This window comes from Thermobia domestica, chromosome 13, assembly GCF_964235325.1.
Source record: "Thermobia domestica chromosome 13, izTheDome1.hap1.1, whole genome shotgun sequence".
Classification (NCBI taxonomy): Eukaryota; Metazoa; Arthropoda; class Insecta; order Zygentoma; family Lepismatidae; genus Thermobia; species Thermobia domestica.
In genome coordinates, this window is record NC_137466.1 from 88810050 (window position 1) to 88835402 (window position 25353).

Consider the following 25353-nt stretch of genomic DNA (forward strand, 5'->3'; position numbering starts at 1 on the left):
ATATATATATATATATATATATATATATATATATATATATATATATATATATATATATATATATATATATATATATATATACTAGCAGCGTTCACCCCGCTTCGCTGCGGTCACCCCGGAACGCAATAAACTTTGTTACTTAGATAATTTTTACTTTTTCGCTTTCAAATTGCAGTAAATGTTAACATTATAGCGCCTGTCATTTATGTTAACCCGCCGAGTGACACGGTCATGCGGGTTGCATATAAATACGTTTATTTTTATACCTATGATGAACTAACAAAGGATTTGTACGTTATGGACACTTGAATGGTCAATTATCTCAAGACACTGGTAATTAAAAATTAAAGTGATATGATAAAAACCATCTAGGGTCCAAATCCTAATAACCCCCCAAAAATAAAAGAAATTGGTTCAGCCGTATTAGCGTGATGAGGGAACAAAGGATTTGTACGTTCTCTTTTATAATATAGATATATATATATATAAGAAAGTTTCCTCTTCTGGAGGGCGATCGCCCCCTGGATCCGCCCCTGCTGATGGGACTATTTTTGAACTTCTAGGTACGTCTTAGGTGACATATCGATGTTCGAAGGTTGTGGGTGAAAAAGCGACAGAACTTTCTTGGTTACCTTTATAATAACAAAGCTCCGCCACCTTTGGAGACAAGGGGACGCTCGAACCAAAATTATAACATCTTTTCCAGTTAATAGTTGAGGTATGATAAGATTTCAAAATTTTGTAAACTGTAGGTAGCCCTTGGATCATTTACTTCTATTTTTCCTTGAGATACAGCCTCATTTATAGTACCAGTGGCGTAACTAAAGGCTTGGGGGCCACCTGCAGACGGAGTGGAGTGGGGCCGCTTCTCTACGTCCTACTTCACGATTTGGGGCCCCCGGATGGTTTGGGGCCTTTCCCCAATGCGGGGTCTGCGGGGCTCTTATTTACGCCCAACTTTTAAATTTTGATGAGAACACAAGCAAGCATTGGTCCTTGTAGTATTTCATTTTATTTACTTTTTTGTAACAAGTTGAACTAGATCTATTGCATTACTGAAGATTCTGACAAATCTTCACATTCTTTTTATGAAACATGTTTTTATTTTGCATTTTTGCTGCTGTAGGTCCTTAAATCTATTGTTAAAATACTTGAATTTGTGGAAATTTAATTGAATATTATATCTCAAAATATTTCATGGAAAAATAAAACAAAAAATTACGTTGTTATCTCTATTATCAAAAAGTCTGTGTGATATTTCACTTTGCTCATACCAATCTGCTCCCACATGGGGAAGATTGGTACAGATTACAAGACCTTTCGTAAAATGTAATTTACTCCAGGTAGGACATTAGTAGAAACAATATTGTATATTGTAAATGTAGCCAAAGAATCACAGTTTACATCCAAGTTGTTATTCTTGGATTATGTTCAATACTTCCATTAGTCAGTCCTATTCTCAACTTGTAGATCGCCTTCTGCTTCGGTCACTTCTGATTATTTTTTCTGATCTTTTCACACCCATCCCTATCAATTCTCGGGCCAGCTAACGTGCCCGCTCCTGCCTAAACTTGGACTTACATATCATTTGGACTGTCACCAATCAGCTTAGCAATACTGAAAACTATGGATTCCACACTAATTTCGGTCATTTTATTTTTCACTCCGAGTCACACCTTTGGATTTACACTTCAAGAGTGTCACTATTCAACTCAGCGATCCCGAAAACTATGAATCGCGACACTAACATCCTTTTTTCGTCCCCCTTCCTCCCCTAAGGGTGTCTTACCTTTAGTATTTGCTACCAAATTGTAATTAACCTGTGTACCAAGTTCAGGAAATTGATATATATATTGGCTAATATTGCTACGCAATTTTCTGAACTTATATATATATAGGGTGTTTCAAAACAACATCGACAACGTTTGGGAGGTGATTTCCGACACCAAGATAAGACAAAAAGTATAGACTAACCTGGGTGCACAAATGCTTCCTTTCGTTGTTATAGGCTCCCGAAAACACGAAAAAAAATGAACTTTAAAGGTCCATAGCTCCAAAACTATGAGACCTACTGTAGCCGGGTCAACTGGTATGTGCCCTATCCAAATATCCAAGTTTCAGGATCCTGCGGTACTTCCGAAACAACTTTTATAGAGGTAGTTAGTGAGTACTTTAAATTATATGTTCGTAGCCAAACTGACTCTATAAAAATTGTTGCTTGAGTACCTTAGGATTCTGAAACATGGATATTGGGATAGGTCACATAAATTAGTTCCTAAGTGAAGTCTTGACCCGACTACGGTAGGATCCATAGTTTTGGAGCCATAGATCTTTAAAGTATATTTTTTTCATGCTTTCGGCAGCCTATAACTCCAAAAGGAAGTGTCGTGGCCGGTGGCAGGATGCTATCAAAACTTTTGCGGCCACTTATGAGGGAGTCTCACCACGGGTTACGAACATAAAAGAGATTATTAGTGATGCTATATCTACCGTAGATTGTCTGAATCAAACTGAAAGAGTAATTGATAAATGACCATGGAAAAGGTCTCTAGAATATCATTTACTTTAAGGGTCGCCTGATGTTTTAAATGCAATGGAATCGAGCAGTCTATCGACTCAGCAATTCAATATTTAAGGTAAAGAGGAGGTCCGTCCTGTTTAAACAACTGCCGATCAATTATGCTGTCGGCGGAGTGTTCTGATCAAGAGAGGGAACAGGATTCTTTGAGTGCCTACTTGTGACAATGACAAAACAACTAATCACAAAGGTCATAGCACGAGTTTAACGAGATTATAATGGAGACTTGATTTACGAGTGTCCCGCAGGTAAATGCCAGCACAGTGGGGCAGTGGCGGCTTCGGAGGGTTCACTAGTTAATGCGAAGCCCACAAAAACAAGGATATTAATTTGAGCACCAAAGCAATTGACAACTAGGACTCGTGTAGGGAGATTAATATTTGTAGCGGGACGACAATTCAACAATTAGGCATTTGTTACACAACAAGAAATTAAGTCAAAGCTAATACAATGTAAAACAAAATTATTAATACAATTAATGGACCTCGAATATGTAAGTTCACAAGACAGGGTCAGGCTTGGCTATACTTAATCAATCAAAAGAAATATTCGTTTCATTAGTGACTTAGATAATTTAGCCTAGTAACATTTTAATCAATAAAACAATAAAATGGAAGAGAGAGTTATCGCTAACAACCTTAGTTGTAGAATCACTTTATGAAAACAAACATTGAAATCAGGTATTGGGTGCATAAAAGTCGATGCGAGGAATCAAGACACACAAGTAGGGTCACAAAAACAATTTAAATCACTCGCCTCGCAATTAAACACCCACGGAGATTGAAGAGTTCCAGGTGGTCTCTTGAGGTATCGTCGAGCCGGATAGAAGTCCAAGTTGAACGTGGCGTGGCAATAGAGATGTTCACTGCGACCAAGAATTCCCAGGACGCGTCTGGATTGGTTCGAGCGGTAAAACCAACAAGATGCTATCACTTCTTTCGGAGATAGAAGTCCTTTCTCCAATCGGAATTTCCAGGGCGAATGCCGAGATGGAACTGGAGTCGCAGGGCACACAAGATGGTAATGATCCTCTCAACTTCTCGAATAACAAGATGGTGAAGCACTCAGTCCTTGGTAGGCGACTAGAGTAGTGGTTCACGTTGAAATAAAATAACAAGATAGATGTTCGTAATAATTGACTTCGACGAACGGCTTCTTCGGAGGAAATTTATGATAGAATATTAGAGTAGGTGAGGTAGCAATTTGAGAACTTTAGTCAGGCGTTATAAATGACTGGAACGCCGAATTAGAAGTAGTATGAATTTTATTAAATGTTGCTTGTGTACAGTACAGAAAAGTTGATAGGTAATAAGATGTTTTATACAACAGAGGTAACGTTAGATGACGCCTAAGTCCAGTAGCGTATGCGTGAAATTGGAAGGGTCAGAATGTGACGAATATTAAAGAGAAAAAAGAGCAGTTCAATGAAGAGATAGAAATGTAACTGCCAGCATGTTGCAGCAAACTTACTGGAATCAAAGTTCAGCGCGATATAAGAGTTCTTGCTGTATGGCACACACACACAATGAAGATCGAGATAGTCTCTTGTAGGAGAACAGAGATGACGGAGTTCTTCACGAACACAGTGTAATAACACACTCTGGTAATTCACTAAGTTCTCTCTGTGACTCTGACTAAGTCGGAGAAAAAACGTAAAGTCCAGCGGGCGAAGGGCAGAAGCCTGAGCCCGAGAAGGAGTGGGCCGGAGCCCCTCGGAGGGGCGACAAGCAGCAACTTATCTCTCCTGAAGTTAAGTAGTATTTTCCCCCAGAAAACAAACTTGTAGAACTGTTTTGTATTCAGGGAGTTTTCCACAAGCCAGTGACGTGGGCGTATACTAAGGAGGTGTCTTTCCGGAGAGAAGACACTCGTGTGCAATAAAACTAGTCATTGCGTTTAGATTGCATGCCGATTATCTAAACGACTATTTAGGGCGTTGACTAGAATATTCACGCATGCGCGTTACTGTGAACAGTATAAGGCTTAGTGTCATCTAGTACATATAGGAAAGGTGCCGAATATCGGATACTGTTTGAAAAAAAAGCAATAAAATCGAGATATTTAATTGATATAGCCTCTTCTAAATGTTCTGTTATCTTTGTAGATTATAATTTGAAAGTTTCGAAGTAATAACGAAGTATTAAAAGAAAGATATATATACACTTTCGTACAAAGCAGTGTGGTAATTGAAGGGGGGGGGAATTCCCAGGCATTTCTGAACACTTCCGCGGAACCTCGTTCCCTTTGTGCTTTCTAGGGGGGAACTTGGTAATGACATCAAACCTTCATGTGTAAAATTAAATTTATACGCAAACAGTAAGTACGCCAGAAATGTTTACTTGGGGGGGGGGTTCTCAGAATAGTGATATAATTTTTAAACAAACTCAAACAAGAAAACAGTATATTTTGTTACGCAACTATTGCAATACTACTACTACTACTACTACTACTACTACTACTAATAATAATAATAATATCAACTCTTCGCAGTGGTAGGTTCAATAAAGTAAGTTCACACATTTGAGCATATATTATTATTATTAAACTAAGTAATACAGTGAAACCTCTCAAAACGGACATCGATGAAACCGATTATTTGTCCGTAAATGAGAGGTGTCCCTAAAAGGAAGGGTTCTCTCTTTTTTCTTTATAACACCACACCACACATATTTATGGCATGGAAGAATAAGAAAGTTTGTCCTCTTACGAAGATGTCCACTATTGAGAGATGCCCGTTAAGAGAGGTTTCACTGTATTAGGAATTAACCTCCACTATTTTACCCAGTAGTTACATGTGAATTGATTACATACGAATTATTGTAGTCTAATTATTTTGCAAAATTCTGCTATTATTTCAATTTATTCACCCCAGCAAGTTTTAGTGGGTGATTTTTTTTTTTCAAAATATTAATTGGGAAAAAATCCCTCGTCCCATGCTAAAATCACATTCGTTTAGTAATTAATACTGTACATAGTTCCAATTTAACCCTGTTATTAACGTTAATTGTTGTAATATTATTTGATCTCTTAATCTCCGTTCCTGCCCCTTCCTAGCTACATTTTTGGCTCTGAATATCTTTCATAAGAAAATTATTCATTGATTTAGTTGTTTTCCAGAAATTCAGTTTTTCAATTTACAAATATGTTGTATCTTTCTGTTTTGTCTTTTTAAATATAGTCTAATTTTAATAATCCCAGGGCTCATAGTGGTCTGATATCTTGTAAATAGTTGAAAAGTGACCAAAAATGGCCAAAAGCACACGAAAAAGTGACCAAAATCTCATCATGCCTCTTTTTTCCTTTGTCAATTTTTCCAACACCTCTCTCTTTGTTTGTTCTTTTGTTTCTTCTTTTTTTCTTCTTTTTGAGCTTCCTCGTTTCTTAGGTTTTCAAAGTATGCTTTGTAGTTACGGTAAGCAGACTTAGCAGATGTAAAAAGCTTCTGAGTAAATGGAACCAGTTCTGGCCTATTTCCCAGTAATTGAATTCCCAATAATGAAGTAATTGAATGGCTTTTAAATACTAATTATGATTTTATAGCAATGAGAAAAGCAAAAAGTAGACCCGGGAGAGGTAGTTACGGGTCGGCACGCTACAGAAGCATTTGTGCACTCAGATTAGTCTATACTTTTTGTCTTATCTTGGTGTTAGGAATCACCTCCCAAACGTTGTCGGTGTTGTTTTGAAAACACCCTATATTATAATATATACTAGCTGAAATGACTGTTCATCCCACGAGAATACGTGTATTATGGGAAACATTTGAATCTCCTTTCCCCTTAGAATGCGTATTTCAACGAAACTAACGATAAGAGATCCATAAAATAGTCTACTTTGGCATAAATTCTGAAACAACCTACCCTTATGTAATACGATTTTTAATCGAAGTGACATGTTAAACGTCCATATTGAGGTGAATGTTATATTCCAAAGATTGCATTTTAAACGCGTCAGCCATTTCCTCGAACCCAAAAACTTATGGATTTGATACTATTCTCGATCGTTTTGGATACTTTATTTTTCATCCCTTCTTACCTACCATCTCGATAGGAGCTGAACGTGGACTTAAAACATTCAGTGGGACATCTCAGCTATTTCGGAAACTACGGATTCGGCACTAATACAAGTCGTTTTCGATTATTTTTACATTTCACGCCCTTCCTACCACCACTGGCAGCTGAATTTACGGTGTCAGAAGTGAGTATTCCTATCAGTGACCCCGAAGAAGATGGATTCGATATTAATATCAGTCGTTCTCAAACATTTTTACGTCACTCCTTTCTATCCTCACCCCTAGTAGAGCTAGGAGTGTCTTACTTCACAGAAGTTTTTCAGATGTTGTACTTGTGTGCCACGTTTGAAATTGCTCCAGGCGTATGGTGGAACATGCATACATGCGCACACGCACACATCCATCTATCCATATTTTTTGATATTTATAGACTCTATATACAGGATGGGCCATTTATCTTGATACACCCTTATACCTTCTAAACTAACAAAGCGCTGAATTTCGCACCATGCAAATATCGGCAGTTGGACATTGATTGGCAACTCTGCAATACTACAAGGTTAACAGTGTTGCCAACCCAACACAAAGTTGTGTTATTTCAAATAGCACTATGTTAGGTTATTACATATTTCAAATTCCATGTAAAAAAAATACAGCACCATACTTGCCATGCAATGTTTCAAACTAAGGACGCCACATTATTACAAACTGAAAAACAAACAAAATTTTGGAGGGTTCTACAACAATAATAACGCAAGTGACACAGACGAGATAAAGCACATTCAAATTATAATATCGAATATTACGGTCATCACATGGCGTATTTCGAACACGTAGAAACAAAGTTACAAGGTGTAAAGTTTATTTCTTCGAAGACTTTATATCAACAAAAAAATGCTTAGACTAGTATCACATCGAATTATGTACATGGTTTTCACTACATATAAAGATCATAATACCGTTTACAGCAATTTGATATCTCAAACCATTCAGTAGATACAAGAATTTTACGAATTAAAAATAAAATAAAATAAATCAAAAGCTTGCGATCTTGGCCAATAATTAGGTTTTGGATCAGGTGCCACAAAATTTTTGAACGGACCCTAAATCGAGTTTTCGTGCGTACTTTTCACGGAATATATCACACCGAGTTAAGTGATATTTTGAGTTTGACTACACTATATGTAACTCTCCAGGTGTAAGGCGTACAAGAAAAGTTTTGATTGATTGAAATATATTAGATTTTTTGTATCAGGGGCCAAAAAAGGTTTGAACAGTCCCTAAATCGAATTTTCATACTTTTTACGGAATAAGCACATCATACTAAATAATAGTTTGGGTTTGGCTACACTATATGCAGTTCTCTAGATATAAGGCGTACAAAGATTTTTTCCCCTGAAATATATTGGATCTTTTGATAAAAGACAAAATTTGATAAGTTTAAAACTATGATGGCGTATTTGTGGAAACGTTTTAAAACAAATTTTGATCTGCTTTACATCTAAACATTACAATACTTAGTAGGGACCGGATTTTAAGGTGCAAAAATGTTTTAGGAAAAAGGGAATAAAAGGTGCTGAAAAATCATTCAAAACGGTGCAATAAGGTGATAATAGGATATCTTGATTAACTGTTATAATAAACAGTTACATGAACATTCTTTATTCATAACACCAGCGAATATTGTTAAAATCTTGGCTTTCAATATTTGATATAAACTGCAAAAATTGTTTCATTTAATCTCAAACTTGTTCAACATTCAACATTCAACATTCTTGGAATAAAATTGTGGTTAAAACCAACTTGGTATTTAAAAAAGAAACCGTTACATATTTACTGGGTTTTCAGAAACTGGTTATACTTGATTATGAAAAACTTTTCTGTTTTCGAATGTTAGTTTCTGTCGTTTGGAGCTCACGAGACCTTTATATATGGAGAAACTTCGCTCGGCATTAACGGAAACCAGTGGTGCATATTTTGGGAGCACATGGACAGGAAGTTCAGTTGACGTTACAAAGGTTTCTGCGTCCGGATTGTTTCGCAAATTTAGTTCAAATTTGTCCCTAGCAAATCCGTCAAGATTGCGTCCCAATTTATAGAATATTATCTGTAGAAAAAAAAAGAAAGAAAGAAAGAAAAAGAGAGAGAAGAAAAAGGGACAATAAAGGTGCTGAAGACTTAAAGAAGTGAAAAAAAGGGCAAATTTTATTACTCTAGCAAAAGAGGTGCAACAAAGTGCGTTCATTTCAGTTTTATGCCCGGAAATACATATTTTGAACTTTGGTTGTTGTAACAGCTACATTTTTAGAAAAGGTGCTGCACCTTAAAATCCGCTCTTTACTTATTAGTACGTATAACTACAGTAACTTGTCGGAATTACATAATTTTAAGCAGTGTTACGAACTTTGTTTTTACCATCAGAACGGTTTGAGACAACTTGCTGTAAACTGCGTGGTAATCTTCATGTCTATTGAAAACCATAAAATTAGAGGTATTTAATTTTCAATCACTTATAACTTTGTTCACATTCATTCGAAATCATAGTATCATATAATCATAGTCAGTGGCGGCGGTTGGACGTTAAAAGTGGGGGGGGGCAAGACATGATCTGAACAATTGTATATCAATGTTAGATTTCCTGATTGTTTCTAACACTGATGAAAGGTTGTATAACTAATAGGATACTATTTTTTTTCACTTAAAATACCGCATATGGTATTTCTATTTTATTAAGTAAATTCATAAGAGCAATACAGATAGGTACTAGCCCTTTATATTCTTAAACAACGAAAGTGTAAGAAGAGATTTGAGTTCTTGCTCATGAACATCTTAAAATTCTGTCTAGAAAATTGTGTGATCAGCTTATTTAATAAATTTGCTAAACAATAAATAGAAGGGATAATATTAATCATAGTAATGAATAATGATCCTTGTTTTGCAGAAGTTATATTGAAACTGGGAATTAATGAACAACTTATACTTTTAATTCCGCGCGTGCCATTAAATGAATGTTTTTACTCTAAGAAAATAAAATACAGTAAGTACTTCAAGCATATGCTGACATTTAAGGAAATATGCAATTGCAATATTAATTGCTTTGAATTGCAATTAAAACGCAATTCCTGTAGTTTTCTTAACTCCACGCGAAGACAAGTAACCAATATGTACTCACGCAATGGCAAATATATGGCACCATTTTTTCTATGAAACAGTAATACAATACAAAACCCTTACCAGGGTCCACATTCTGGAAAATAAGTGAAAGTCAGGGAAAGGTCAGGAAGTAAAAATGTATCAAGTGAAGTCAGAGAAATCGCAGATTGGTCAGGAAAAGTCAGGGAAAAATCGATTTAGGTCCATTGTTCAATTACTGAATTTATAAAATAGGGTTGATTTCTTTACTGTTAATGGATGCAAAATCTGGTGTTCTCAATGATAATATTGATGGAGTCAGTGTTCTCTGATATAGTAGTTGAGACTAATTTTCTGCGAGAAACACATCGAACTGCATCCTGGCATATTTGCTCAAAAGGGTAGACGCTGTTCTAGAAGAATTGCATGTTGCCAAGAGGATATGTGGACAAGTGGCTGAGAACGCGAGGAAATAGTATCTACAACTCACAGTGAAAGCTCAGACTTAAGAATTTAAGGAACACTCGAGTGAATTCATAGCCAATGACAGAGATTGCATTGGAATTGATGTGTTTTTTACTTAGTCTTAGGAAATGGGAAGAACTTCGTTGACTTATGGTCAGTTATGAAATTGTGTTTTATCTTCTTTCACGGAAACGCATTTTTTGAAAGTGGTTTCACAATAAATAAAATTCTCATTGTTGACAACTTACAAGAAGAATCTCGGGTGGCTCAACGGATCATATATGATTCTGTGATGAGAATATGTGGATAATCAGGATTAATAATTACAAGAGGTATGACAAATTCGTGAGAAGTTCAATGAGACAATATCAGGTATATTTGGAAAAGAAAAGAGAAATAAATGCTGGAGACGAGAAGAGGAGAGAGAAACGGAAGATTCAGCAACAACTAAAGGAGCTGGAGAAAGAAGAGAAGAAAATTAAACTGCGGAGACAACAAGAAGGATATTCAGATCAATGAGAAGAAAACTATGCGAGAAAGGATGAAAACAAATTTCTAAATGGGTTGCATTTAACAACTGCACCAGCAAAAGTATGTGTTACATAATGTGTGTGTGTGTGTTTTTTTATATATTCAGTAAAATCATGTATGAACTGTTTATTACTATAGGCAATATTATAATGCTGTGTAATTGGTATTGTAATGTGTATTTTTTTTCATATCTTAAGTACTCTGTATACTGCACACTTTCGTTTGTAACTTTATAATTTGTGTAATATTTAGGCCTAATCAATATCGGCCTAATGCACATGTTTGTAAATTTACATTCGTTTGGAAAGAAAATTTTTTAAAAAAAGAGAAAGAAACAGAAGCGGAAGAAAACAAGGCCAAATATTGGGAGTGTAGAGGCTGTTTTTTTTTTTTCTATATTTTTGTTATTCAGGGGTCAGGGAAATCTGGAACTTTCGTCATGGAAAGTCAGGGAAAAGTCAGAGATCTTTTCTCCAAATTGTGTGGACACCCTGTTTACATTTTCAAATAAAACTATATAAATTAGGGCGTCACTTCAAAAAAGTGGGGGGGGGGCAACTGCCCCCCCTAATCGCCGCCCATGATCATAGTATTACAACTTAAGCACTTTGGATATACATTGTCCCGTGAGTTTGAGCTGCGTTATTACTGCTGTTGAGGTCACCAAAATTTGGATGCTGGAACATACATTTCTAAAAACGCGGGATGCGTGTCCATTTTTTTTTAAATGAGTTTACATATCAAATTTCTTATTCCTAGCGTGAGAGAGTAACCAATTATGCACATGCGAGGGGAGACCCCCAAAAAAACTGACTTTCGTGAGGAAAAGCACGGATTTTATTTTTAGATACAACTTCAATCACCCTCAATGTACTCTCCATTAGTATTAACGTACTTCCATTGTCCAAATATTCATTCCATTGTTGGAAGCACTTCGCAAATTCAGTCTCTGATACCCGCTAGCGCCGTGCTGACGTGTTTGAATTCAATTTAACCTGACGAGCTTTTTGGACAAGGCGAACCAAGTGACTTCCATTGACTTGACTGTTGTTACTTTCGGGATCGTACCCATACACCATGACTCATCGCCTGTGATGATTTTGTTGAAAAACACTGGATCCGTCTGTAACTGCGTACTTCATTGCAGGACAGGCTTCCACGCGACGATCGCTTTGCTCTTTATTGAGAAGTCTGGGGATAAACTTAACAGCCACTCGTTGCATTCGCAAATCGCCGTACAAAATACGCTGAATGGAGCTCCAGGATAACCTGGATGTCTTTGAGTTGATCGATTGTTCTGTGTCCATCTTCCCTGATATCACGGATTTTGGCAATGTTATCCTCGCACTTAAAGGACTATCGGAACGAAATTGTCTTCAATGATCATCCTCCCTCCTTTTTAAACCGAACAAACCATTCGTACACTTGCGTTTTACTGACAGCATGTGTTTTTTAAGCTGTTTGTACAGTCCGCAGCAAAACACTCGCAACATGAGCATGTAAGTTTATTGTGAAACGACGAAGTCTCTAGCTCCAAAATAAGTGTGCAGGGGAGGACGCCGAGGTTTCTCCTGGCGTGATTCGTGCTACTTAGACGTTATGTTGATTCCCTGCGCTGTAAGGCGTAGTTTCACAATAAACATATACTCAAGTTGCAGGTTTTTTGCTGCGGACTGTACCATCGCAAGTTTCTCCTGCGTTCTTGCAGAACTAAATATGTATCACAGCTACACGTTGTTCGTGAGAATCTGCTATTTCTTCATGTCACAAGTGCATTACAGACACTTTCACAGAACTTTCAGAGAAGCCACACACATCACTGTCGGTTGACACCACTTGGCATACTAACTCAGGAGAGGTTCTCCACAGCGCCGTAACGGAGTAACCTCGTACAAGTAGGCAATACGTACAATTCTGATTATTTTTGAGTTTCTTTTATATAGCTTATGGGTCGGTAGAAGTTTTGCAAAATAATTTTATAAAATATTTCTTACCAAATAGTTGGGTAAGGCAAAAGCTCCATACTTAATTCACACAGTAATGCCGAATAAGCTGAGTGAAGAGTTAGCAGCCAGGTTGTTTTCTATATTACAACTTGAGGATGCGGGCTAGTGTTCCAGAACCCCGCCCTACTGCATCTAGTAATAAACAACTTTCGATTTTTAAGAAGGAAATATTACACCATTGGCTCTAGTTACGAAAGTCGTCAAATATCTGCTGTACCAAAATAAATATATTAGAAAGGGTTCTGAGAAGTAATGTATAGCTAATTCCTTTTCACTTAATTGCCGGCAAAAGGACATAAGGAGGCATGCACATTTGCTGGATACTGCAAAGTTTGATAAGTTACTTTAATACGAAAATGGTAGGTTGTACTCAAATTATTGCTTCATGTTAATGCCACTTATTTTCCCATCATTAATTGTATTTGAGCGCCATGCTCCCTACTAGCTACTTGACGTGATTTTGAAAACAGACCTTTTCACACTATTTTCATCCTGTCATAACGCTGATTTTCACTTACACCGAAATTTTATAGCCAACTATAACTTTCACTCCGAATTTTACGCATGGTTTTGCACCAAGATTATAAATGCAAATGTATAATGCTGAAATGCTATATTTTTCTGGGACTTCATTAAATATCCTGAAAAATCTCGTCGAACCACCCACCTGAAAACAAGTGTTCCAAACCAAAGACACTAGTAGTTGTAATATTTTCGTATGTAATTCTGCATGCATCGTACGCACGAAGCCTTTTGAACTTTTTACTATATGTCTAACGGCCGTGTGCATCAATAAAGTTCAATTGTTGAACGACGTTCAACATTAAGTTTCTCAAGTGGTGGATGAACTATCTTTAACCTTGAACGGCAGACCTGCGAGGTTTAATTTAGCTTATCTTGGTTAGTCTATAGCATTGAAGCAAATATACTTAGATTTTTCAATGGTGCAACTACGTTCAGTTTAGATCTTTCTTACATGAACGCTCATTTGAATTTTGTTGGTGCACACGGCCGTTAGGCTTATACCTCACATGGACTTTTTATTTGAAGTAGTTCACCTCAATCTAATATGATGACCACAAACTGGAAACACTCATAATACCTCTATCCCGATGTAAGCGATGAGTCGATGGAACGAGTTGCTGGAGAATTAAATTATCTATGTTGAATAGGATCTCTCAAACTCAGAACGGCCGACATTCATTCGAAAAAAAAAAAAAAAAATCCAGAGACTCATTTTTTTATGCAGAATGGGCTAAGAGTGTCTTGAAAATTACTGTAACTTTTGCAAATAATAATAGATTTTAATTTGATAAAATTTCATTTTCAACATTACACAATCATACTGTTGTTTACCTCTCCAGAAAAAGGTAACTACAAATGGCATACAGTTTTAACACTGTGGGCGAGCTAATTTGTTCTCAAGGTAAGATGTCTGGTGTTTAGCAGTTAGGTGTAGAAATTGTGGCGAAGAACACAGACCTCGTGCTATAATGCACTCAAGTAGTACTATCAGAATTAATCTAAACTGATAACGGGATCTCTGACATATGAGACCTGCTTTTATTCTTAGCCTCCGCTAAGAAAACCTGTATGGAGCTGTCTGGTAATTGAATGACTCAGATGCTCACATATATTGGCATTAATTAAAGAAATTAAACTTTTGGTGTACTATGTTTTAACGGACTTTCCGATTGCCTTTATCATATGTTGCTCTAATTTACGGAAGTGTACAATTACTGCGGTATCAGTTTTGTTGGATTTTATAACGTAACATTTCAATTGTAACAATCAAATATTGTTATAATTTATCCACTCATAGAATAAAAGGTTATTAAGAGAAGCAACAGGAATGTGATAGCACGTTGAATAGAGAGGAAAGTACATTACAGTATAATCAATATAACGATAATATTCTGTTAATATTGGAATTAAACTACAAACTATACCAATATTCCCTAAATTAGCACATCACTGCTGATAAAGGCAATTAGTTGTCTTCGAAACGCCTGTTAAATAAGGTTTTATTTGCGTTATTACAGAATCTGAGAAAAGTATGTGGAATACATAAAATATCACGAATGACGAAAGTTTGTTTCGGTTCCTACCATTTTGACAGCTTTACACGAATCGTTGCTTCGATACCTGACAAAGAAACCCGCATACACACCTGGACGAGATTCCTCCCCATCCAATTACACAGAAATCGGCGCCTCTGATTGGCTGGTTGATTAGAGTTTAGCGCCCCCTTTTAGCACCAAGGCTATGAGACAGGATCTGATGTTTGAAGTGGGAACCGAACAAAGCTCGGGTTTGTATCCGATGCAAGTGCCCCATCGGTAAGTGTGTTTGGGACCATGTGCATAGAAACCACGTGTGTTAGCAATTCGGCCATAAAAAGAACAATGTATCGAACCAGTAAACTTCTTGGCGCCCGTACGTCTTCTCGTAATTTTCTAACAAAATTAACCATTATTACGAACAAATCTGCAGTAGCAACCCACGTTACAAACTAATGAAACCAATATGCAAAATGTACCAACTGATGCTTCACTGTTATACCTCTTTTTAAATATTCCTTACACAATGAGGGAAGGCTAATGTAAGTGGAACTTTTACTTACCTATCAGTATACAGAAATTTTTCTTTATTGAAAAAAAAAATATTTAATGATACATCCAGTAGAATGTAATATAGGAAAATAACCAAACTTCTTTTTTTCCTGTTTTAACAAACTTTCTTTTTATTTTAATCCATACACTTTGTGATTACATGTTAAAACCCTTAAACCACGGTCATTTTCCCAATTATACTGTCACTATAAAAAGTACAAATCTTGTGGATTTACATCTTTATTTATTTATTATTATTTTTTTTTTAATTCAAACTTACACACCTTACAGTGAACTACCAAATCTTATCATGCAGTTTTCTTTTTTTTTATATATAATATATGTATATTTTCAACATTCATTTTAACACTTCCTTTAGTGAGGTAATAGGGACATTTTTATTTTCACGTAGATAAAATAAATTTCATTTACAAAATGGGTTCATCTATTTGGCAGCTTCAAGATAATTCACTGGTCACAAATGTATATAACTTACACCAGTGAATTAACAGTTATATCAAGAAAAGTTATCTAAACACAAGTATAAAAAAAAGGAAAAAAGACTTTCTGTAGCTATAAAATTGAGGCTTCACATTGACACTGTACAATTATCTTTTCCTATGTATACACGGGTATTTTCATCTCTGGCAAAATTGTGGCACTCGCATACACACACACACACACACGCACGCACACAAAAAAAAAATTCAACATATCAAACTACAACTCAAAAATTAAAGACTTTTTTTTTTCTTAAATTGAGTCAAGAATAAATAACAATTACTATTTTTATGATTATTCTTATTTTTAATACATATTTTCTGCCATTATTTTAAAACTTGCCCTCACAGAGCAACAGTAGTTAGTGATATGGTACCAACAGAAAAATAAATCATCTCCTTGGTCCGTATCAACATGGAGAATGGAGTGGAGTAAGGCACCAGAGAGGGGCAAGAGATGACAATACCTGATCGTTGTAAGACACTAAGAAATTTTAATATGCAGCAAATAAAAAGTTACGTGACTAAAGAAATCCCTAACCTCCCCAGCCTTTGCTTTGTTTTAAAAAAATAATAATCACCAGGAATAACATTTTTCTTATTTCAAAAAAATCTTTTAAGCTGATTTTGGGCAATCTGAAATATGGATGTGCTGAAATGAGAAAAAAAAAAGAAAAAGAAAAAAGAAATTAGAATTACGTATGAAACAATCTATAACATTTTTTCTCAGTTAAAAATGTTAGTTAAAATTTAATAAGTTTTTTTTTTTTTTTTTTTTTTTTTTTGTATTTCATTACTCGAAAAAGATCGTATTACTTGAAAAAGATGGACAAGCTACTTACTACTTCTATCACACACTAATATGCACTGCACGGATATTTAGTGTAACTGACAACTATTGAGTGTTGTGGTACGTGGGTTTATATACATAGTTATGACAGAAGGACGAATCCGTTATGTGGATACCAGAAACCGTATATTGTGGAATTAAGTAACAGCGTAGCCGTGTAGTAGAGCTGCAAAAGGCTGCTCCGTAGAACTATCGCTCGTGTGAGTCGTGGCATATCAGATGGTCCAACAGTGTTGCACACGATAGAAGGCAGAAGATTCCCCACAGCAGACGAGGCTCCCTCTCTCCCAATGATCCCGCAACACACCCAGCAGAGACTGGACCGAAGGACCGTGAGCTAACCCAATTAACACGATGCTGACAGCCGATTCAGACTCCCTTCCCATGAGCCATGAATACTAAATAATTGATTGCTGGCGGTAGCTTTCCATTCCTCTCGTGGGATTACCCCCTGACATCTAATTGCACAGAATGTCTACAATTGTCAGGGAAAAATGGATTAGTAAGGCGAATGGAGCATTTAGTGATCCGAGTAGTTTCTATCTCGGGCAATGTGACGGCTGTGTGTTTGTAGGCGTGCAGGAGCACGAAAATCCAGCATGTGTTCGCACTCATTACATAAGACTCGCACAGCATTCTGATATAGAGGGCAAGAAGCCACGAATTTCGCTCCTACCTAGTCTTTATTCACGAGTATACCTAGTATATCGTGAATTCTATTCTGAGTTTATTTAGACCCTCTTTGAGCAGAATACAGGACATCTCGAAAACGCCGCGGTGATCTAGACCTAAATCGAGCAAATGGTGGGACGAAGCCTAAGCGTCAGCCAGGCTACGGAAACTTAGACCAGATACCCTAAGATCTACAGCTAGCGTAAAGTATAATACCCAAAACAGGACACTAATATCTATACGACCGGGTATACCAAACGGTTGCTTATGTGGCTGCTTGATGTTCCACAGATGGTAGGCTTGGAACATTACATCATACCGCCCCCTTCTTGTGTACCTACTTTGGGCTATATCCATGTATTCTTACTGGATATTCTAGAACGTATTTTCAACCCATATATCAAGCTGGAATGTAGGATAAGAGGAACACATAGAAAGGAGAATACTTCACGGGCATGTAACGTATTTAATCTGGAACTGAACGAAAACATGACATTTCAGAAGCTACAACCAAGATCACAGATTCTGATACAGCTACGAAGGTGGAAGTATTACGACGAACGAAAACGAGACTACAATCTCCGAAACACACCATCTGAAGAAAATACTTATACAATGTGTTATACAGACTACAATAGTACGGAAACACCTTACATAAAAACAATAACCTCGCAAGAAAAGCCTAACTATATGCAAAAGTAGATCGCAACTCAAGGACATGGCACGACTACTAAAAACTGCGAAGAAATACTGTTGATTCAACAACTTTACAGCAATTTATATAAGCGATGAACCGGAAGTGGAAGCGAAGCGAAGATTAAGCTGAAACAACGACATCCCTCTCTACAGAGCAGAGAAATAACATGATCACACTAATGCATAAGACAAGATATAAAGATGATCTATGCAAGCATGACCCTTTGAGTTTACTCCCTGCAATTAATGAAGTGTTCACGAAACTTCGTTTCGATTTGAAAAATAATTAGAATTCACCTAGCCAACGGAACACGTTAGATTTAAAAGTGGTAACAGCAGAACAGTAAGAGAAATGATGAAAATGCTCAAAATAATTCCTTTACCAAGTTGGTCGTAATTTCACATGAAGCTGCTTATTTTATGCACATATTTCCATGAATGGAAATCCTACACATTTCGAAAAATATTAGTATTTGCTTATTAACACCTTATGTCTGTTTTTCCTACAGACTAGAGTTCATTTCGGATACAATCGATTTTTTCAACTAACCAAGAGTATAGCCGAAGGAAGTCGTACTTTTCTGTGGTATATAAAAACGTAAGTGTTACTACCAAATGCTATGCCATTTTACCAGTTTTTTTACAATAATAAAAGCAATATGAACTTATTTCAGTATCACTTATCCATATCTAAAGTTTACAGAGAATTGAAAAGTACAAAAATTCGTAACTACACAAAGCTAATAATTAAAAAATCACTTATAGACTATCCGAAATGTAGCTGGAAAAATTACCGAAAAAATTAAGATTAAATGTTAGAGTAAACGAAAAATAGATTAAACCGATGAAAAAAAAAAAAAAAAGTTAAAAACAGACTTCAAAATTAATCGGTTAAAAGTGAAACTGATGATTTTCAGTGTTATGAGAAGGCAAATTAGAACCATTTTGCGAAAAGCCTAAATTAATCTATTTACTGGAACCGCCGGTGAATTTCTTGAAATAAGCCACAAAGTTCAGTTCTTCTAGAATATTCATTTCATATGATTTTTGAGAAAGAAAATAACGATTAAAAAGTTAAAAATTATCATCAATTAAAAATTTAACTTTAACAAAATTTAATTGATCAAGTTAAAATTAACCAAACCTTGAACTGATTAATTTAATCGTTAAGTATTTAATGTAGTATTTAGAAGCCTTGTTTTTCATGGAAGTGAGTGTGTACTATTATTATTACTAGCAACATTTTGCGTTCATTGTGTACCTTTCATATAGAACTCGTATGAACGCGAGATGCTCAGAAAAAATTCGAACGTCTCGTGAGCATCTTACAACACAGACACACACTTTTCTACGACAAATAAAATTTAAAAATGATGAAACAAGTATTATTTATTTTAAATGAAGGGTCCAAACAAAAATTTCACGTTTCTAACCTTAAGATATTCCGATATAGGATCTTATAATTACAACCTTCACCCCTCTTCTTCCCTTCTAGAACATACTATATACGCTGAAATACGTGTCTAATTATTTTAAATTAGAAATTCATATACCAAAATTTCATGTCTAACTTTCAAGAATCCGGAGATATGGACATTTTAATATAACTACCACTTCCACAAATCTTATACACTGTTTAAATTTCAAATTTCTAGGTTAAGCGCTTTGGCCTGGGTGTTGATCCGTCACTCACTCAGGACTTCTTTTATATATATATTGTACAAAAACTTGACAGCTCTAATTGAAGTACGAGGGCCACTATTTATATTTTGAGCCTTGGCAACAATGATTGTAGTTAGGCGCTATTTTTTTGTTTGCATAGAAACGTTTGACATTGTTGACCATAACGTACTTCAAATGTTTTGTCATTAGCTTTATTTGGTTGTTTACGTTGACTTGATTGCGTCACAACAGAAAAATGAAATTAACTCGTGAAAATTTTCGTGCGATGATTTATTACGGTTTTCGACGTGGATTATCAAGACAAGAGTGCATCGATCAACTTACTTCCACATTTGGCGACAAAGCCCCATCCTTTGCCACTGTGAAATGCTGGTATAACGATTTTACTCGTGGACGCCATTCGATCACTGACCAAATTCGCGAAGGTAGTCCAAAATCAGTTGTTATTCAAGAAAACATTGATGCTGTGCAAAGCCTAATCCTGCAAAATCGTCATGTGACACACTGAGATTGAGGCAACTCTAAGCATTAGTTCCATCAGCATATATGAAATATTACATCAGTGCATTTCCAGATTCGAACGATCATGATCATTTAGTCTCGTTAGACCCCATAAAATTTGATAACTCAAAAAGAAGCTCGCGTCGACTGGTGCACATAAATGCTCAATAAATACAATGGCGGTGCTTCAAAAGACGTATATACGATTGCAACAGATGACGAATTATGGATATATGCATGTGAGCGAGAACGTAAACAGCAGTCGACTGTATGGGTGTTTCAAGATGAACCGAATCCAACGAAAGTTGTTCGTGCTGTTTTTTCGGGAACATTGGTCATGTGGCAACTATGCCCTTAGAGGAACGTAGAACGGTCAACTCTGAATGGTACACAATTTGCTTGCATGCTGGAGGTCTTCGGTCAAATACGGAAAACAAACAAACACCGTCGGATCATTCTTCAAGACAATGTGAGCTCTTACACATCTCGTCTAACAACCGACTATTTGAACACTCAAAAAATCGAATTGCTGGGTCATCCGCTGTAGTCCTGATTTGGCACCCAATGACGATTTCTTGTTCCAGAATGTCAAGAATAAATTGCGTGGACAAAGATTTTCGTCGGCGGAAGAAGCCGTTGATGCGTTCAAACACCATATTATGGAGGTGTCTCAAGAAGATTGGAAAAAATGCTTTGACAAATGGTTCGAACGAATGCAAAAGTGTATTGATCATAAAGGAAAGTATTTCGAAAAACAATAAATCAATTTTCAATGACAAATTCAACGTATTAGCATGGCCATTCAACGAGGGAACGTAGCCGCTATTATGGGAACGTTACCCTCCGGTAAAGAATTAGAAGAGAGCTTTCTTTTATGATTCCTGTCGACGACGAGTATTTTAACAGCATTGAAATTTTGGAAAGCAGCTCACATCTGCGCCCCAAATCTTCTGGGAGTCAAAGCGTTAGGCAATTCATTGAACACTACTATGTTTCCAGTTCTCAGTGAAGAACACGGCAGCTCAAAAAATGAAATGAAATTTTTGAGTTTTAAGTCCCACGATTATGCCAGTTAGGCTAAAGGAGACGGTGATGATGAGTAATGAATGAAATGGTGGAATGAAAAAAGTGGGAGGAAACAAGAGAACCCCGAGAAAACCAACGCACACGGTGTTTGTCCACCACAAAGTTCACTTGGCGCACGGCAGCTCAAATGCAATGTCCTATTGCAGATATGAACTTGGAGAGAAAAGTAGCATGGCTCTGGAGATCTCGAAGACAAAAGACATTTCGGGGAAAGCAGAGTTGATATCAACAGTTTAACTGCTTTTGAAAGTATTTTGATAATGCTATCATCGTTCTCTTCTTGAATCATTTTTATTTTAAAATCCTAGTCATTGTTAACTGGAAATATTTAAATTAAATTTAAATTTTGTAAGTTTCAAAAAGCTCTTCTCCGAAATAGTTCTGTTTAATTTCATTCCTATCTCGAGAACTGTCAGTATTTGTTCAACTACTACTAAAAACTAATGTTTGCTGCTAAAAGACAACTAACCTATTTAGATTACTACGCCATTTCAAGAAACTAGACAATTTTGTACTTTTTATTTTCATAATATTCAAGTCACTCTTCTGGTTTCTAAAGGGTTCGGAGAAAGAAAAAAGTACTTACCTTAAAAAAAATCCTGAGCATGTTATCTTGTTAGTCTTCATCTTCACCAGATTCAGATTCTTTAAAAAAAGAAAAAAAAAAAGTTTGGTTAAAAATCTTACATGATAATCTTTCATTACTTCGTCTTACTGAAAGAAGATAACACAATACTGTTTAGCAACTGCTTGGAAACAGTGCCACTTTGTATACCACGCCTTTGCTATTTTTATATCTGAACTGAAAATTCATACCACTAACGAGTCTCTGGGACGAAACATTACTGAAGATCAAAGACTACAGCCTGTTAAATATTGACAAAAAGAATAAAAACATATTCGAGAAGCAAAGGACCAAAATAATACGATTTCAATCGAGTTTATCGAAACACCTAAGCATTTTAGATCATAAAACTAATGAGGTCAAAATTATCCGTGACTCCATCTATTGAAAGGAATGTTTTGTATTATTTGAATTAAAAGTTCAACGCTGTGAGTGGTCAAACAGAGACTTCGTCATTAATGGTTTTGAAAATGAAATGAAATCTAAGTTTAACGTCCCACGGTTATGCCGGTTAGACTAAAGAAGACCGTGATAATGAGAAATGAGTGAAATGGTGGAATGAAGAAAGTGGGAGGAAACGGGAGAACCCCGAGAAAACCCACGAGCACGATATTTGTCCACCACAAAGTCCACACGGCGCGAGTTGGGATCGAACCAGGGACCCCAAGCACCGGAGGTTGCAATGAGCACTTTCAGTCCCATTGCTAGTTTTGAATATATATGCATATATTTAAAGGAAATCTAATATTCATATTATTTCCTGTTTATTAATACATATATAATTAGGTTAAAAAAAAACAGCGCTGAGATTGGTATTTTTGTCTATTAATCTTTATATAAATTTATATATTTCATGTGTGCATTTATGTATTGTTTAATGTATATATATATATGTATATGTTAATCTTTAAAGTTATTCTTTTCAGTTAAAAAAAAAAATCCAAGTAAGGCAAAAGTTTAGTAGCTAGCTAGCTCTTTTGGAAACATTGTTAAGCTCAGTGACAGTTTCTTCTCGTCGTAGCGGAGAGGGGGAAAGCTGTTAAATCGTATATAAGTAAGAAGGGAATGGGAGCGAGGAGGCAGATTTTGGATTCTTTTGATAAGAGTCGAGACGGAATTTTTTAGTGGGAGGAGCTTTCGTGCTCCTTGGGTCTCTTTATTGCTTCGCGACTTTTCTTTTAAGTCAGAGCAGGGGTACAGCCGAAAGAGAGGGCTGTGTATAGGGTCAACCTTTAGACTTGTTAAGCGGAATACGAATCAGAATATTTGAGTTCTGGTTGTATGTCCATGGGTATGGTCTAAGGATAGGTTCGATTCCCGGTTAGGAATATTTAAGGAAATGAAATTTAGTAGGGATTTTTAGATCTATTGTGACAACGTTCCTTCCGAACGCTGTATGTTTTCAGAAATTTTCTTTATTTTGATCTTAGGGAAGGCTGTTGCTATGGCAACCGAGCCGGATGAGTAATATATACTTTTTTTTTTCGGTTAGTTGTTTCTGATTAGCCGATTAGAATTTTCACGGCTGATTCCTCACATAAGGGGATGGTAGGCTGTGGTTTGTTTTGATTTTTATTCCTACTACCGAGCCTGAATGAAGGTGCTTTATTCCTAAATGAAGGAATCTTCCATTTCCCTTTACCTTTTTAAAGTCTGTTAGCTAGCTGATTTCCTTAAGGGTTGTCCAATAAAGGGCGATTCCTGAATTAGGGATTTAGGCCAGACTGTACTCAGAATGTTGGGTCTGTCTTTAGAGTATGTGAGGTTCATGATGGCTTGTACGAGGACGCATGTTCAGAACCTCTCTTAAGGAATTTTAGACAAATTTTAAGGAAGCTTCATGTTTGGAGCGAACTGTTATTTAAGGTTTTAAATAGGTGGGGACCTCTGGGTCTAGAGGTGTACCTGAACGAATTTTTTTTTTTTTTTTTTATTAGAGAAATCATTTAATTAATCTCAGAGAACATTGTTTTTTTTTGTTTTTGGTTTTTGAAATTTTGAATAAACTAGTCTACTTGGAAAAGTCGGATTGATATAAAATTCCCTGAACCTTGGGTATTGATATTAAGTTTATTGTTTACTAGTTCCCTAGACGATTAGTAAGCAAATTTATTTATATTATGTGAGTGTCTCACGAATTAATTTTCAGGTTTTGAAGCGTAGTATAAGATAGTAGAAGGAACATACTATATGATATACGTGTTATATAGGGCACATCACATAATTTTGGGGGCTGCTGTCCAGGATATTAGTCTTTTCTTTTAAGTAGTATATGCGTTTAAGATCAGGGAAGATACTGAGAAATATGGAATCCAATTCTATAGAATTAGAAGCTTTGAGAGAAGCTCTGGGAATGGAAGGAACCGAACAGTTGAGCGCTGAGTCTCTATTAGATTTTATTAGGAATTTGAAAGACTCACAAAATGCACGGAGAAGTGAAAATGCTAGTTGCTCGTGTAGACAGGATTTTGAGGAAGTGAAATTACAGCTTTCACATTTTTCTGGGGATCCGTCGCAAGATCCATTTGAGTTTTTGTCTAGTTTAGAAGACTTTGCGGCGCATAAACAAGTCTCGTTAGAGATTATTCTAGAAAGAGTCGTGCCAAAAGTCTTAGAGCGAGAAAGTAAGGAATGGTTCCAGTTTAAGAAGCCTTTCGCAAATTTTGCGGAATTCAAAGATAGTTTCCTTAAGGAATATTTCAGTTTTAATTATAAGGAAGAGATTGAATCGCAATTAGTGAGTAGGATTCAGAAACCAAGTGAGCCTCTTGCGCGTTTTGTTAGGGAGATGTCACTTTTGTTTAAGAGATTGCCTGACCCTCCACGAGAAGTAGAACAAGTAAAGAAAATTTTGACCAAGGTACACCCAAAGTATAAGGTCTATTTACATGAAAAAGAATTTTCGGGACTGAAACAGCTAGAAGCGTATGCTTTAAAAATACAGTCATATTTATTAGAGGAATTGAATTACGTAAAGTCTCATGAGGTTGAACAGAAAAGGGCAGACTTAGCTGTAGTTGCTACAAAGGGGACGGTTTTAGACAGTGCGCCGGAAATTAGAGCAGAAGCTCTAAACCCAGCTGTTTTTAAGAGACAAGATAAAGTTGTAGGCGAGAATACTAAGGAAAAACAGCCGATAAAATGCTTTTTCTGCAAATCTGACGGGCATAAAAAATCAGTCTGCGAAAAGTTTAAAAAGTGGAAGAAAAATGCAGGAAAAGAGAACGTATCTGCAGCCACTTTTGTTAGGAAATTAGCGACAAATAAAAATGCACCGCCATATATATTTGGATATTTCTATAGGCAGCCGACAGAACTTTTCTTGGATTCTGGGAGCCAAATATCTATCACAGATGGAAACACTGCTAGGAGATGGGAAAAACAGGGCGCTCGAAGTAAAAAAA

The 25353-nt window shown here is 36.2% G+C and overlaps 1 protein-coding gene across 2 annotated transcripts in view; it reads right to left on the reverse strand.

Annotated features, from left to right (window-relative positions):
- Window positions 1–15435: 15435 nt before the first annotated feature.
- Window positions 15436–25353, reverse strand: part of kra (basic leucine zipper and W2 domain-containing protein kra) — a 60616-nt gene continuing 50698 nt past the window's right edge. For both annotated transcript variants that reach the window (XM_081736039.1, XM_081736040.1), the window contains exons 11-12: window positions 21911–21969; window positions 15436–16488 (exon numbers count right to left, since the gene is read on the reverse strand). In XM_081736039.1, coding sequence (XP_081592165.1) covers window positions 21941–21969 — 29 coding nt within the window. In that variant the 3' untranslated portion in view covers window positions 15436–16488; window positions 21911–21940. The remainder of the gene's footprint in view (window positions 16489–21910; window positions 21970–25353) is intronic.